Source organism: Lithobates pipiens, unplaced genomic scaffold (genome assembly GCF_037356315.1).
Source record: "Lithobates pipiens isolate NorthernLeopardFrog02 unplaced genomic scaffold, aLitPip1_a1.2 Scaffold_63, whole genome shotgun sequence".
Taxonomy (NCBI): Eukaryota; Metazoa; Chordata; class Amphibia; order Anura; family Ranidae; genus Lithobates; species Lithobates pipiens.
Window position 1 is genome coordinate 596,895 of NW_027507885.1, and position 11,902 is coordinate 608,796.

At 53.7% G+C, this 11,902-nt stretch overlaps 1 protein-coding gene across 1 annotated transcript; it reads right to left on the minus strand.

The window, feature by feature from the left end:
* Positions 1-1,873: 1,873 nt before the first annotated feature.
* On the minus strand, positions 1,874-11,085 carry LOC143958883 (ribonucleoside-diphosphate reductase large subunit-like; the record flags this gene model as incomplete). Its single annotated transcript, XM_077467866.1, is given in 17 exon segments — positions 1,874-2,285; positions 2,704-2,892; positions 2,973-3,068; positions 3,184-3,319; positions 3,538-3,614; positions 3,700-3,921; positions 4,040-4,189; positions 5,213-5,414; positions 5,487-5,566; positions 5,793-5,818; positions 5,821-5,944; positions 6,051-6,134; positions 7,343-7,484; positions 7,834-7,996; positions 9,128-9,167; positions 10,742-10,801; positions 10,985-11,085. Coding segments are annotated over 17 exon segments (2,093 nt in total), but the record flags the coding sequence as incomplete, so codon positions are not given.
* Between the last annotated feature and the right edge of the window lie 817 nt (positions 11,086-11,902).

The following is an 11,902-nucleotide window of genomic DNA, read 5'->3' on the forward strand; positions in this document are numbered from 1 at the left end:
CAGCACAGAGGACGGTATCAGTGCAGGTCCTGCTGGGATGGTCCGATTCTGCCCGCCTACAACTCTGGAAGAAAGCGCTAGCTCATGAGCAGCACCACCAGGGAAAAATTCTCCCCTCCATCCATGTAAGGTACTGGTCACAGTATGAAGTGCAAATCCTGTTATTGGGGGGGGGGGGGGGACAACCGAACCAGGAGTGGACAGCTGAATTAAGCAGGCTGGTCTGGGCAGAGATGCGAGTGGACGAGAGATACAGCGCCCTCCAGTGGTATGTAGTCCAAGTGTTCCCATGGACAGAGGATGACACCCCATGGAAGGGCTTTGACTACGGTGGCCTGGGACTGTTGTACTGGAGGCTGTCCGGGGACCCCGACTTTGGGAGTGATCTGGAGTGGTGTTTGGAGGAAATAATGGAGCACAGAGAGGGAAGACGGAATGTCTCGGAAGTGCTGCGGGCACGGGAAGATTTGGAGTGTCTGGATTGGGAGGTGGAGATCGCCTACAGACGGCGGCTAGACTCTGCTCAGCGCCAGGGTGGGGCTCCCTTTGCCTGGAACTATCCAGTACCAGCCGACCGATCTGAAATCACAGCTGAAGAATCAGCAATGTGGCAGAGCAGCATTGTGCTTTGCCCCCCTCCACCCTTTGGATGCGGAGCTCTTATGGCAGATGAAGATTTAACTCATCTGGATGAACCCGTTTCTGCACAAGACGAGGTTGGACAGAGGAATGTGCCTGTCCGGCAGCGCCTCAGAGCATCGGCAGTGGAAACTCCAGAGATTGCCACCCCAAAAAGCCGACAACAGGGCAAAGCTCTGCAAACCTCTGCCCAGCACCAATAGCAGCATCTCTGGGGGTTACCAGAGACTTCCCCAGCTGAAGCGCTGGCCACCGGAACAGAGGGTCCAAGACCTCTGCAGCAGTTCCAGGGGCCCATCACTCCCCAACAGTTAGACGGAGTGGATGAGGTGGGGGTCCTCCGCTGAAGTGCTAACAGGGCAGAACACTGGTGGCCTCTACACACAACTGCAGGTTGAGCGGATATCGGTGGATGGGACTGCTGCCTCCACTCACAGCAAACCAGCAGAAGAGCTGCTGGCCTCCGCCCTCAACAGAAGGGGAGTTCCTGTGGTAGTGGATGGGACTTTGGTCTCCGCCGACAGAACCCCAGAAATATGTGCGGCACTGAGACAGGAGGGAGGATGTCAGCCATGTTGTGTAAGCACTGGAGGGGTTTTCACCTGCCAAAAGTGGATGGGACTTCAGTCTCCACTTGTATACCCCAGGGATGGTGGGCAGTCAGCCCAGACAGTTTGTGTGTGATATATAGATATATATAAATTTATTAGTGTTGTTTTATGCTGTTGGACTCTTTGCTGGGATCGTTTGGGGTGTGGTTGTGTCCCATTGTTCTGTTGTGTCTCTCTGCCTTAGAAGTATATTATGGGATGGATGTTTGGTGTTCCTGGCATGTAAACCAGGGGCAGGGCAGAGAAGGGGGGGGGGGGGGGGAATCCCTTCAACAACCCTCCCTGCTGATAAGGCGCTCTATTGTTCAAATGTTTCAATGCCTGTGTGTTCCTTATTGCTGAATGCAGGGGGAGGGGAGGTTGTCCCGGGTTGTATATCTGTTACCTGATGTTTTCACCCCACATTGATTACGGCTCATGACGTGGTGCTCTGAGGGATCGTGGGCTATGGGACAGATGAAGCATTTACGGCAGGCAGACTCATCTTGAGTATGGGGGTCCGTCACAGTGGTGATCACCCGTCTCCCCCATACAGTATATTGAGGGGGATGGGTTGACACTGGGGGATCAGCCCCCTCCCCCACACACAATATATTTGGGATGAAGAACAGGGAGCCAGTGGGTGGTTTTGTACAAAAAACAATTTATTAAATTCTAGTGCTTGAGAATGAGCGGGGGGGTGGGTTGGGGGCTCATTACTGCAGTTCTACCCGCCCCTCCCCCACCCCCATACTGACTTCACAAGACCCCAATCCCAGAGACTACAGACTATAGTGTGCGTATACAGAGCGGTCAGCAGGGGGCAATAGTGTCCAGTACCCAGAGATTGGACTCTTAGGATCCACACATCAGACATTCGTCCCGGTTCTCCAGAGAGCACACCATGGCCGCCTTGTTTCTTTCCCTCTCCTCCTCCTCATTGGTCTCTTTGGTGATAAGCTCCGCCTTCTCCTTCAGTTTCTCCTTGTCCAGGGTGAACTGGATGGGGTTGGCAGCCGGGCGGGTTCGGAGATAATACATGCCAGTCTTCAGTCCCTGGGGGGGGGGGGGGGGGAGGAGAAATTAGTGACATGAACTCCTAGATAATCTATTGAAGGGAGAGGGGCGAAGGAGGAAAGGAGGAGGGGGGCGAAAGAGGAGAATGAGAAGAGCCATCAGGGGGGGGGGGAGAGAGAGAGAGATAGAGAGATAGAGAGAGATAGAGAGAGAGATAGAGAGATAGAGAGATAGAGAGATAGAGAGATAGAGAGAGAGAGATAGAGAGAGAGAGAGAAGACAACCCAGAAGGGGATCAGTGTGACGTCACTGCACAGCTGAATGGGGAGGAGGGAATCGGAGGGGAGACAACGCTGCAGATTCAGAAGCCATAATCGGGCCAATGTCGGCCCAGCTCATGGATTGAGTCAGACCACGCCCCCGGTGGAGTTCTACTTTAAACGTACAGACCACATACCTGCTTCCAGCCATAGAAGTGCATACTGGTCAGCTTGCCGTAGTTGGGCTCGGCCACGTGGATGTTGAGCGACTGACTCTGGTCGATGAAGGCTCCTCTATCGGCGGCCATCTGGATGATTGTCTTCTGAGAGATCTCCCACACCGTCTTGTAGAGCTCCTTCAGATCATCTGGGATTTCGGGAATATTCTGCATTCAGAGAGGGAAGATCAGTCAGTGATCTGTGGGATCATCTACTCCCGGCACACAGATCCCTATGGAGGCATTACCTGTATGGAGCCATTGCAGGAGATGATCTGATTCTTCATATCCTCGTTCCACAGGCCACGTTCCGTCAGGTCTTTCAGTAGATGAGGGTTCACAATCTAGGTGGGGGGGGGGTGGGAGCAGATTGCATGACATCACAGAGGGATCTTGCATGTGCGAGTGTATGACATCACAGCGGAACCCAAGTATTGGATTACAGAAGCCCCTCCTTACCTGAAACTCCCCGGACAGGACTCTGCGGGTGTAGATGTTGCTGGTGTATGGCTCGATGGATTCGTTGTTCCCCAGGATCTGTGCGGTGGATGCAGTCGGCATGGGAGCGACCAGCAAACTGTTCCTAACACCGTGCCTGCAAAGTCCGAGACCACCACCTTTACTAGCAAAGAAACCGACGGGGGGCGCGAGTACACACCCCATACCCAGCCCAACATGAGGGGGCACGAGTACACACCCAGCCCTACACGGGGGGGGGGGGGGGCACATACACTCTTGTAAAGGGATACAATTTGGTCAGTGAATGAAAACAGGGTACGGGCGCTCCACCCTCGGAGGGATTTGGCAACTTACTTGGCAATCTTCTCTCTCAGAGTCGGCCAATCCCAGAGCTCGGTTGGGGTGACATTCCACATATCCGGCTGCAGGATCTGAGGAGAGAGAGAGAGGAGGAGACATTGAGCCATCATTGGAGGAGGCAGGAAGCTCCTCCTCCCTGAAGAGAGCATGTCTTACCCCTTTGCTGACGGGGCTCCCCTGGTAGGTCTCATAGGGCCCGAGCTCCTTGGCCAGATCACAGCTGGACTCCAGGGCAGCATAATAAATCGTCTCAAAGATCTGTTTGTTCAGTAATTGGGCTTCTGGGCTCTCAAATGGGTACCGCATGAGGATGAAGGCATCTGCCAGACCCTGAACTCCAATCCCGATAGGACGGTGCCTCTTGTTGGATTTTTCCGCCTGCCGTCAGACACAAGATACAACACTGAGTACAGAAAACGGATGACGGGGACAAGGGATGAGGGACAGGGGGGATGAGGGGCAGGGAAAGACGAGGGACAGGGGGGACAAGGCTTACCTCAGGAACTGGGTAGAAGTTAATCTCGATGATCTTGTTCAGGTTCCGGACTATGACTTTGGTGACGTCCGCCAGCTTCTTAAAGTCAAACGTGCGATCGGAGGTCACATACATGTTCAGGGCGAGGGAGGCCAGATTACACACCGCCACCTGGAAACCACAAAAAAAGGTTACAGAGGACATTCTGTGATGGGTAAAAACTGCAGAACACGTCCCAAAGTAAAGAAATAGTCTACATTTATACAAGTGTAGGGCCGGGCAAAATTCCGCCAGTCACAACTGGTGTCCTACAATGGGCTGACTGCTTTCTGAAGTCTAATGTCCACCAACCACAAAATACAAATAATCCAAAGAGCTGAGACTGGAGGAGGTCTGCTACACACCTCTTCCATGGCCCAAGTCTACCTCCCCTGTGGTAATAGAAGATGGCAGACGTTGGCCATGGAAGAGGTGTGTAGAAGACCTCCTCTGTGGTAATGGATGGATGATGGCAGACGTGGGCCATGGAAGAGGTGTGTAGAAGACCTCCCCTGTGGTAATGGAAGATGGCAGAGGTGTGTGTAGAATACCTCCTCTGTGGTAATGGAAGATGGCAGAGGTGTGTGTAGAATACCTCCTCTGTGGTAATGGAAGATGGCAGACATTGGCCATGGAAGGTGTGTAGAAGACCTCCTCTGTGGTAATAGAAGATGGCAGACTGGGACCATGGAAGAGGTGTGTAGAAGACCTCCTCTGTGGTGATGGAAGATGGCGGACTCGGGCCATGGAAGAGGTGTGTAGAATACCTCCTCTGTGGTAATGGATGGATGATGGCAGACGTGGGCCATGGAAGAGGTGTGTAGAATGCCTCCTCTGTGGTAATGGATGGATGATGGCAGATGTGGGCCATGGAAGAGGTGTGTAGAATGCCTCCTCATGTGGGTGAAGGATGGAAGATGGCATTCTACACACCTCTTCCATGGCCCGAGTCCGCCATCTTCCAACCATTACCATAGCCAGTTGTCCCATGTAGACGTGATCTACAGAAACAAGTAAGAGTCCTTGCCCATTATGGCCAATCCATTCTGGTAAAGGTACCTACCTCCTCGTCACTGGAGCACTCCACCACCTCCATACACAGATTACCCACCCATCTTACCATGTACAATCCACCCTGGTAAAAAAGGTACCTACCTCATCTTCGCTGGTGTACTCACCACCCTCTGTACACAGATTGCTGCACTTTATGGTGCCAAGGTTCTGCTGGTTGCTCTTGCGGTTGCAGGCGTCTTTGTATAACATGTATGGCGTGCCGGTTTCTGTCTGAGATTCTATGACGGCGTACCACAACTGTTGTGCTTTTATGACCTTGCGTGCCCGGCCTTCCTTCTCATACCTGTGGAGAACACACAGACCGGTCAATGTGGACCGTATTCAGGAAGGGAGAACCATGGAAACCGCCACTCACCGTTCATATAACTTCTCAAACTCCTCCCCCCAAACATTCTCCAGCCCAGGACACTCGTGGGGACACATCAGGGACCAATCCTATGAAGAGAAGACGAGACACATTTTAGGCACTGAGAATCGCCCTATACCAGTGATGGCGAACCTTGGCACCCCAGATGTTTTTGGAACTACATTTCCCATGATGCTCAGCTTGCGCTGCAGAGTGCATGAGCATCATGGGAAATGTAGTTCCAAAAACATCTGGATGTGCAAAGGGTCGCCATCACTGCCCTAGTACCGAGTAAGCTGAGGAGCATTTATCTACCTCATTGGACTCTACGCGTTTCATAAGATCCATAAGGCAAAGAAGAGATCTCTGGCTCTCTGCTCCTCCTTGCCCGTATTCTTCTTCAGATCCAAGAAGTCAAACACGTCGTAGTGCCACGGCTCCAAGTAGATGGCAAATGCACCCGGCCTCTAACAGGACAAAAAAAATAAATAAAAAAAAACAGAAGGTTCCGGGAACAATTCAGACACAAGCCGGGGTAGGAGAAGTGCAATGTGACACACAGAGCGCACTTACCTTGTTCCCTCCCTGATCCACATAACGCGCCGTGTTGTTATACACCCGCAACATCGGTACCAGGCCGTTCGAATTACCGTTCGTCTGGTGGGGAAAAAAAAAAAAAAAAAAAAAAAGATCCCTTTATATAAATCCAACCCAGAGACCCTCCCCGCGCCCCAAACCCGACCCAGAGACCCGCCCCAAACCCGACCCAGAGACCCGCCCCAGAGACCCTCCCCGCGCCCCAAACCCGACCCAGAGACCCTCGCCGCGCCCCAAACCCGACCCAGAGACCCTCGCCGCGCCAAACCCGACCCAGAGACCCCTCGCCGCGCCACAACCCGACCCAGAGACCCTCGCCGCGCCACAAACCCGACCCAGAGACCCTCGCCGCGCCACAAACCCGACCCAGAGACCCTCGCCGCGCCACAAACCCGACCCAGAGACCTCGCCGCGCCACAAACCCGACCCAGAGACCCTCGCCGCGCCACAAACCCGACCCAGAGACCCTCGCCGCGCCACAAACCCGACCCAGAGACCCTCGCCGCGCCACAAACCCGACCCAGGAGACCCTCGCCGCCCACAAACCCGACCCAGAGACCCTCGCCGCGCCACAAACCCGACCCAGAGACCCTCGCCGCGCCACAAACCCGACCCAGAGACCCTCGCCGCGCCACAAACCCGACCCAGAGACCCTCGCCGCGCCACAAACCCGACCCAGAGACCCTCGCCACAAACCCGACCCAGAGACCCTCGCCACAAACCCGACCCAGAGACCCTCGCCGCGCCACAAACCCGACCCAGAGACCCTCGCCACAAACCCGACCCAGAGACCCTCGCCGCGCCACAAACCCGACCCAGAGACCCTCGCCACAAACCCGACCCAGAGACCCTCGCCACAAACCCGACCCAGAGACCCTCGCCACAAACCCGACCCAGAGACCCTCCCCAAACCCGACCCAGAGTCCCTCCCCTCCCCAAACCCAACTGCCACACCTCCCTCTATTATAAAACTAACTACGATTTTTTTTTTTTTATGGTGATGGGTTGTTATGAAGGACTCTGTAGGTCATGTCACATGGAAGGAACCTGTAGTTATAGTAATGTATAGAGAGACAAGTTCTCAGTAGAAGGGTCGGTGACCACAGAGAACACCAACATGTCTGGTTGTGGTTTACATGTGACTGTATTGGAGTCATGCAATGTGCACACACAGGTTTTATCAGTTCAGGGAAAGGTTTTGTTGAGGTCACTCTGACCCCCCACAACACCCCCCCTCCCCCCCATATTCCCTCTCATGTCACACTCACCCCGGCAATATAACTTCCAGTGGCTCGGATGCAGCTGACGGCGACACCAATCCCACCCGCAGATTTGGAGATGAGAGCGCATTGCTTCAGTGTGTCATAAATCCCCTCAATGCTGTCATCCTTCATACACAGGAGGAAACAGCTGCAAGACAACAGGAGGAGATGAGCCACAATTCACAATTATACCACCCCCTCCCCCCCACCAAACTAAATTGAGAGCCTTGCATTAACAGGATTTACAAAACGACATCCTTAGAAGTGCAGCTTACTCCACTGCAGCCTCTGCAAAATACCCGACGCTTTCAGATATAGGGGGCGCCACAGGTGACCCCTTCCCATGATGCACTTCAGGCCTAAACACTGTCAACATGACTTACAGGCGACTTCCCTGACTACATGCTTGCTCTGAGTCCGATCCTGAAAGTAACGTTTTCAGAGCCAGGCACTAGTATTTTTAGAAACAGAAGGGTGTCAGTGAGAGTCATCCATACCTGGAGAGTTGGGGTCTGTTGGTGCCGGCATTGAAGAGAGTGGGGGAGGCGTGGGTGAACCATCTCTCCGACAGCAGATTGTACGTCTCTATGGCGGATTCAATGTCGTTCTTATGGATTCCAACCGACACCCTCATCAGCATGTGCTGGGGGCGCTCCGCCACTGGGAGGGGGGAGATATACATGATCAGTATGAGAAGCCCCCCCAATTTCTACTACTGAACCCCCGACATCCACCACAGAACTGACACCCTCATCAGCATGTGCTGGGGGCGCTCCGCCACTGGGAGGGGGAGATATACATGATCAGTATGAGAAGCCCCCCCAATTTCTACTACTGAACCCCCGACATCCACCACAGAGCCACCCCCCCCCCCCCCCCCCCCCAACATCCACCACAGAACTGACACCCTCATCAGCATGTGCTGGGGGCGCTCCGCCACTGGGAGGGGGAGATATACATGATCAGTATGAGAAGCCCCCCGATTTCTACTACTGAAATCCCAACATCCACCCCCCCCCCACCCAACATCCACCACAGAACTGACACCCTCATCAGCATGTGCTGGGGGGCGCTCCGCCACTGGGAGGGGGGGGGGGAGATATACATGATTAGTATAAGAAACCCCGCCCCCGCTTGTACTACTGCACCCCCCACATCCACCACAGAGCCCCCCTCCAACAACCACCACAGAACCGACACTGGCATGTGCTGGGGGCGCTCCGCCACTGGGAGGGGGAGATATACATATGATTAGTATGAGAAGCCCGCCCCCCCCCCCCCCCCGATTTCTACTACTGAACCCCCAACATCCACCACAGAACTGACACCCTCATCAGCATTGTGGCTGGGGGCGCTCTGCCACTGGGAGGAGATATACATGATCAGTATAAGAAACCCCGTCCCCCCGCTCTTCTACTGAACCCCCAACTCCCCGCCCCCATCATCCGCCACTGGCATGTGCTGGGGGCGCTCCGCCACTGGGGGGGGGGGGGGGGGAGATATACATGTTCAGTATAAGAACACCACAACCTCTACTACTGAACCCCAACATCCACCACAGAGCCCCTGCCCCCCCCTCCAACAGCCACCACAGAGCCCCACAGGACCCCCCCCCCACCCCCCCATCATCCATCACTGGGAGGGGGAGAGATGTTACATGATCAGTATAAGAGAACACAACCCCAAAACTACTGAACCCCCAACATAGGACACAGACACATCACATTATCCTCATGAACAGCCAATCAGGAAGAGCAGAGAGAGGATCATGTGACTCCCACACTAACATACCTTTCCCATCTATCTTCAACAAATAGGAACGCTCCAGAGTCTGGAAGAGAAGTGAGAAGATCAGGTGACAGGAAAACACTTCAATCCCCCCCCCCACATCCTAGAGGCTGCCCCCACCATTACTGGTATCTCAGAGAACAGCGGTGTCTCCGCAGCAGTCCCCCCCCCCCCCAGTGCTGATTGCAGTATGGAGGGATTATTACTACGGTGACACTGCTGTCCTCTCACAAGGATTGGTGGAAAACACCTTATATATCGGATTTTCCTTCCTTTGTTGGAAGAACAGGACGGGTCTTATCAGAGACCACAGATTGTACAATCAGATTGTAGAGTGTGTGTGCTGAGCTCTGACAACCTTCCATCCAACCAACAGGGCGGCCCTGAGCTCCACTGTACGTACTATGCATGACCAAAGGGTGAACCTTTAATCACAGGCTGATGGGGCAGTAGCGTGTTTTGTAGAGCCGGCTTCACAGTGAAAACGATGTGTTGGCTCCATAGCTGCCCATCAGAATTACAGAGCCAGCCGTGTGGTACCCCCCCCTCCTGCGGCCCCGGGCCCTTACAGACACCCAAGACACATCCGCCAGTGGGGCGAGAGATGGCAGCTGCACTCTTGTTAGATGTGTGAATGGGAAGAAGCAGCACAAATACAACCGCAGGGTGCGTATGTGTAAACCGCGATCACACCACGCATGTGACATAGCACCACAAACCTCGGAGTGAGAAGAATATTCTAGAATAAAAAAGCTCCTCGCCAAAGCTAATCTGAGGAGTTGGAAAGGCTTTTAAAGCTTTTTAACGGAAAATCCACACACCGCCTGAGCGATTCCATCATATACCGCTTCCTCCAGTATGAATGAAAACAGATATCAGATATTATAGCCGCACATTACTACCAAGAACCAGGCAGGACTCGTTTGGCTGCAAAGCTGGAACATGAATGGGGTAGACTTCACCTCCACCAGTAACAGGACACAGGTCTATTCAAACTTCATGAGTACACCGTCCAATCAGCAGAGAGAGCTGTTAGAGGAATCCCCCCCCCCCTCCCACCTAAACCACATATACATCCCATAATAGGTTGCTCAAAAAGCAAACAATAGAACAATGGGGTACAGCCACACCTCGAACCATCTAGTAAAAGGTATACAACAGTCCCAAGTCAAGAGCCCCTTTATCCATTCAGCACACCTAGAACCCCGTGATAACAGAGGGGCTAAAAGGAAATGCAGAGTCTGGTGTGGTTGTACGGTGAGTTGGGTTAGAGTAGACCAAACTGGGGTTCTCGGTCATCCTGTGCGCCCCCCCCCCCCCCCCATAGGCAGGAGCAGCTGTGTGACGTCACCCCGCTGTCTGCACAGAATGATCACAGGATGAGTGCCACCATTCCAGCTTTTCCTGTACTTCACCTTCCAGATGAATGTAGGAAGAATCTGGCTGAGCTCTATGGGGGGGGGGGGGGGGGGAGCGCCTGCCTGCAGTGGAAGGGGGTGTTGGGGGCTCCCCAGGATTGCTCCCCTTTGTAGTTGGGGGGGGGGGGGGGGGTGTCAGTCATGACAACTCTAAGCACACAGATTAGAGTGACGGATCTCTAATGTGTACAAAGCTCACCTTGAACCCGAAGAAGTTGTAGGAGAAATCTCTGTCATAGATGATGGAGGAGTTCAGCCGCTGGAGGAGACAAAGTCACCATCAGTCACAATACAATATGAATACCCCCCAAAGGCACGACCCGCCCACACACCGCCCCCCCCCCCCCCCAAAGGCCCGACCCGCCCGCCCGCCCACACACACACACACACACACACACACACACACACACACACACACAGGAGTTGACCCAGGTAGACTCACATCTTTGTTGGCCAGCACAATGTCCAGGGTCTCTCTGGCTACCATGGGGGAGTGACGTCCATTCAGGGGGTTGACATACTGATAGAGATCTTCCATCACCTCTATGGGGGGAGGGGGAGAGAAGAGACGCTTTGATCCATCATACGAGCTCATTATGAAATACTTACCTGAGAGCGAGGCCCCCCCGACATCTCGCCCGATCCACGCCCAGGGAGCTGACACGTTCCCCCGCCGCGTCTTTCAGGTATCGCGGTTCTGGTGCTGTGAGCGGCCGGAGCCGCGATATCGTCATGCATGCGTGCCGGAGATTTCTGGCGTCTGTCAGACTTTCAGCCGAGAATCCCCTGTGTGTGCGCATGCGTCGCTGCAGTCAGCACCGCACTGCAAGGGGAATATCTCCTAAACCGTACAGGTAACTCTTATTATAGACTTACCTGGAGGTTAAACTTACAAAACTCCTCTACAACCAGCTTTATGACTTCCCTATAAGATTTATTCCTACAGGGCAGATGTGCCCTACACAACGACCTACCGTGTGTGACAAAAGTAAGTACACCCCTCAGTGACATTTCTTCTCTCTTTTCATGTGACAACACAGAAGAAATGACACTTGTCTACAATGTAAAGTAGTGAGTGTACAGCTTGTATAACAGTGTAAATTTCCTGTCCCCTCAAAATAACTCAACACACAGCCATTATTGTCTAAACCGCTGGCAACAAAAGTCAGTACACCCCCTAAGTGAAAATCTCCAAAATTGGGCCCAAAGTGTCAATATTTTGTGTGGCCGCCATTATTTTCCAGCACTGCCTTCACCCTCTTGGGCATGGAGGTCACCAGAGCTTCACAGGTTGTCACTGGAGTCCTCTTCCCCCCTCCCCCATGATGACATCACAGAGCTGGGGGGGGTGTTGGAGATC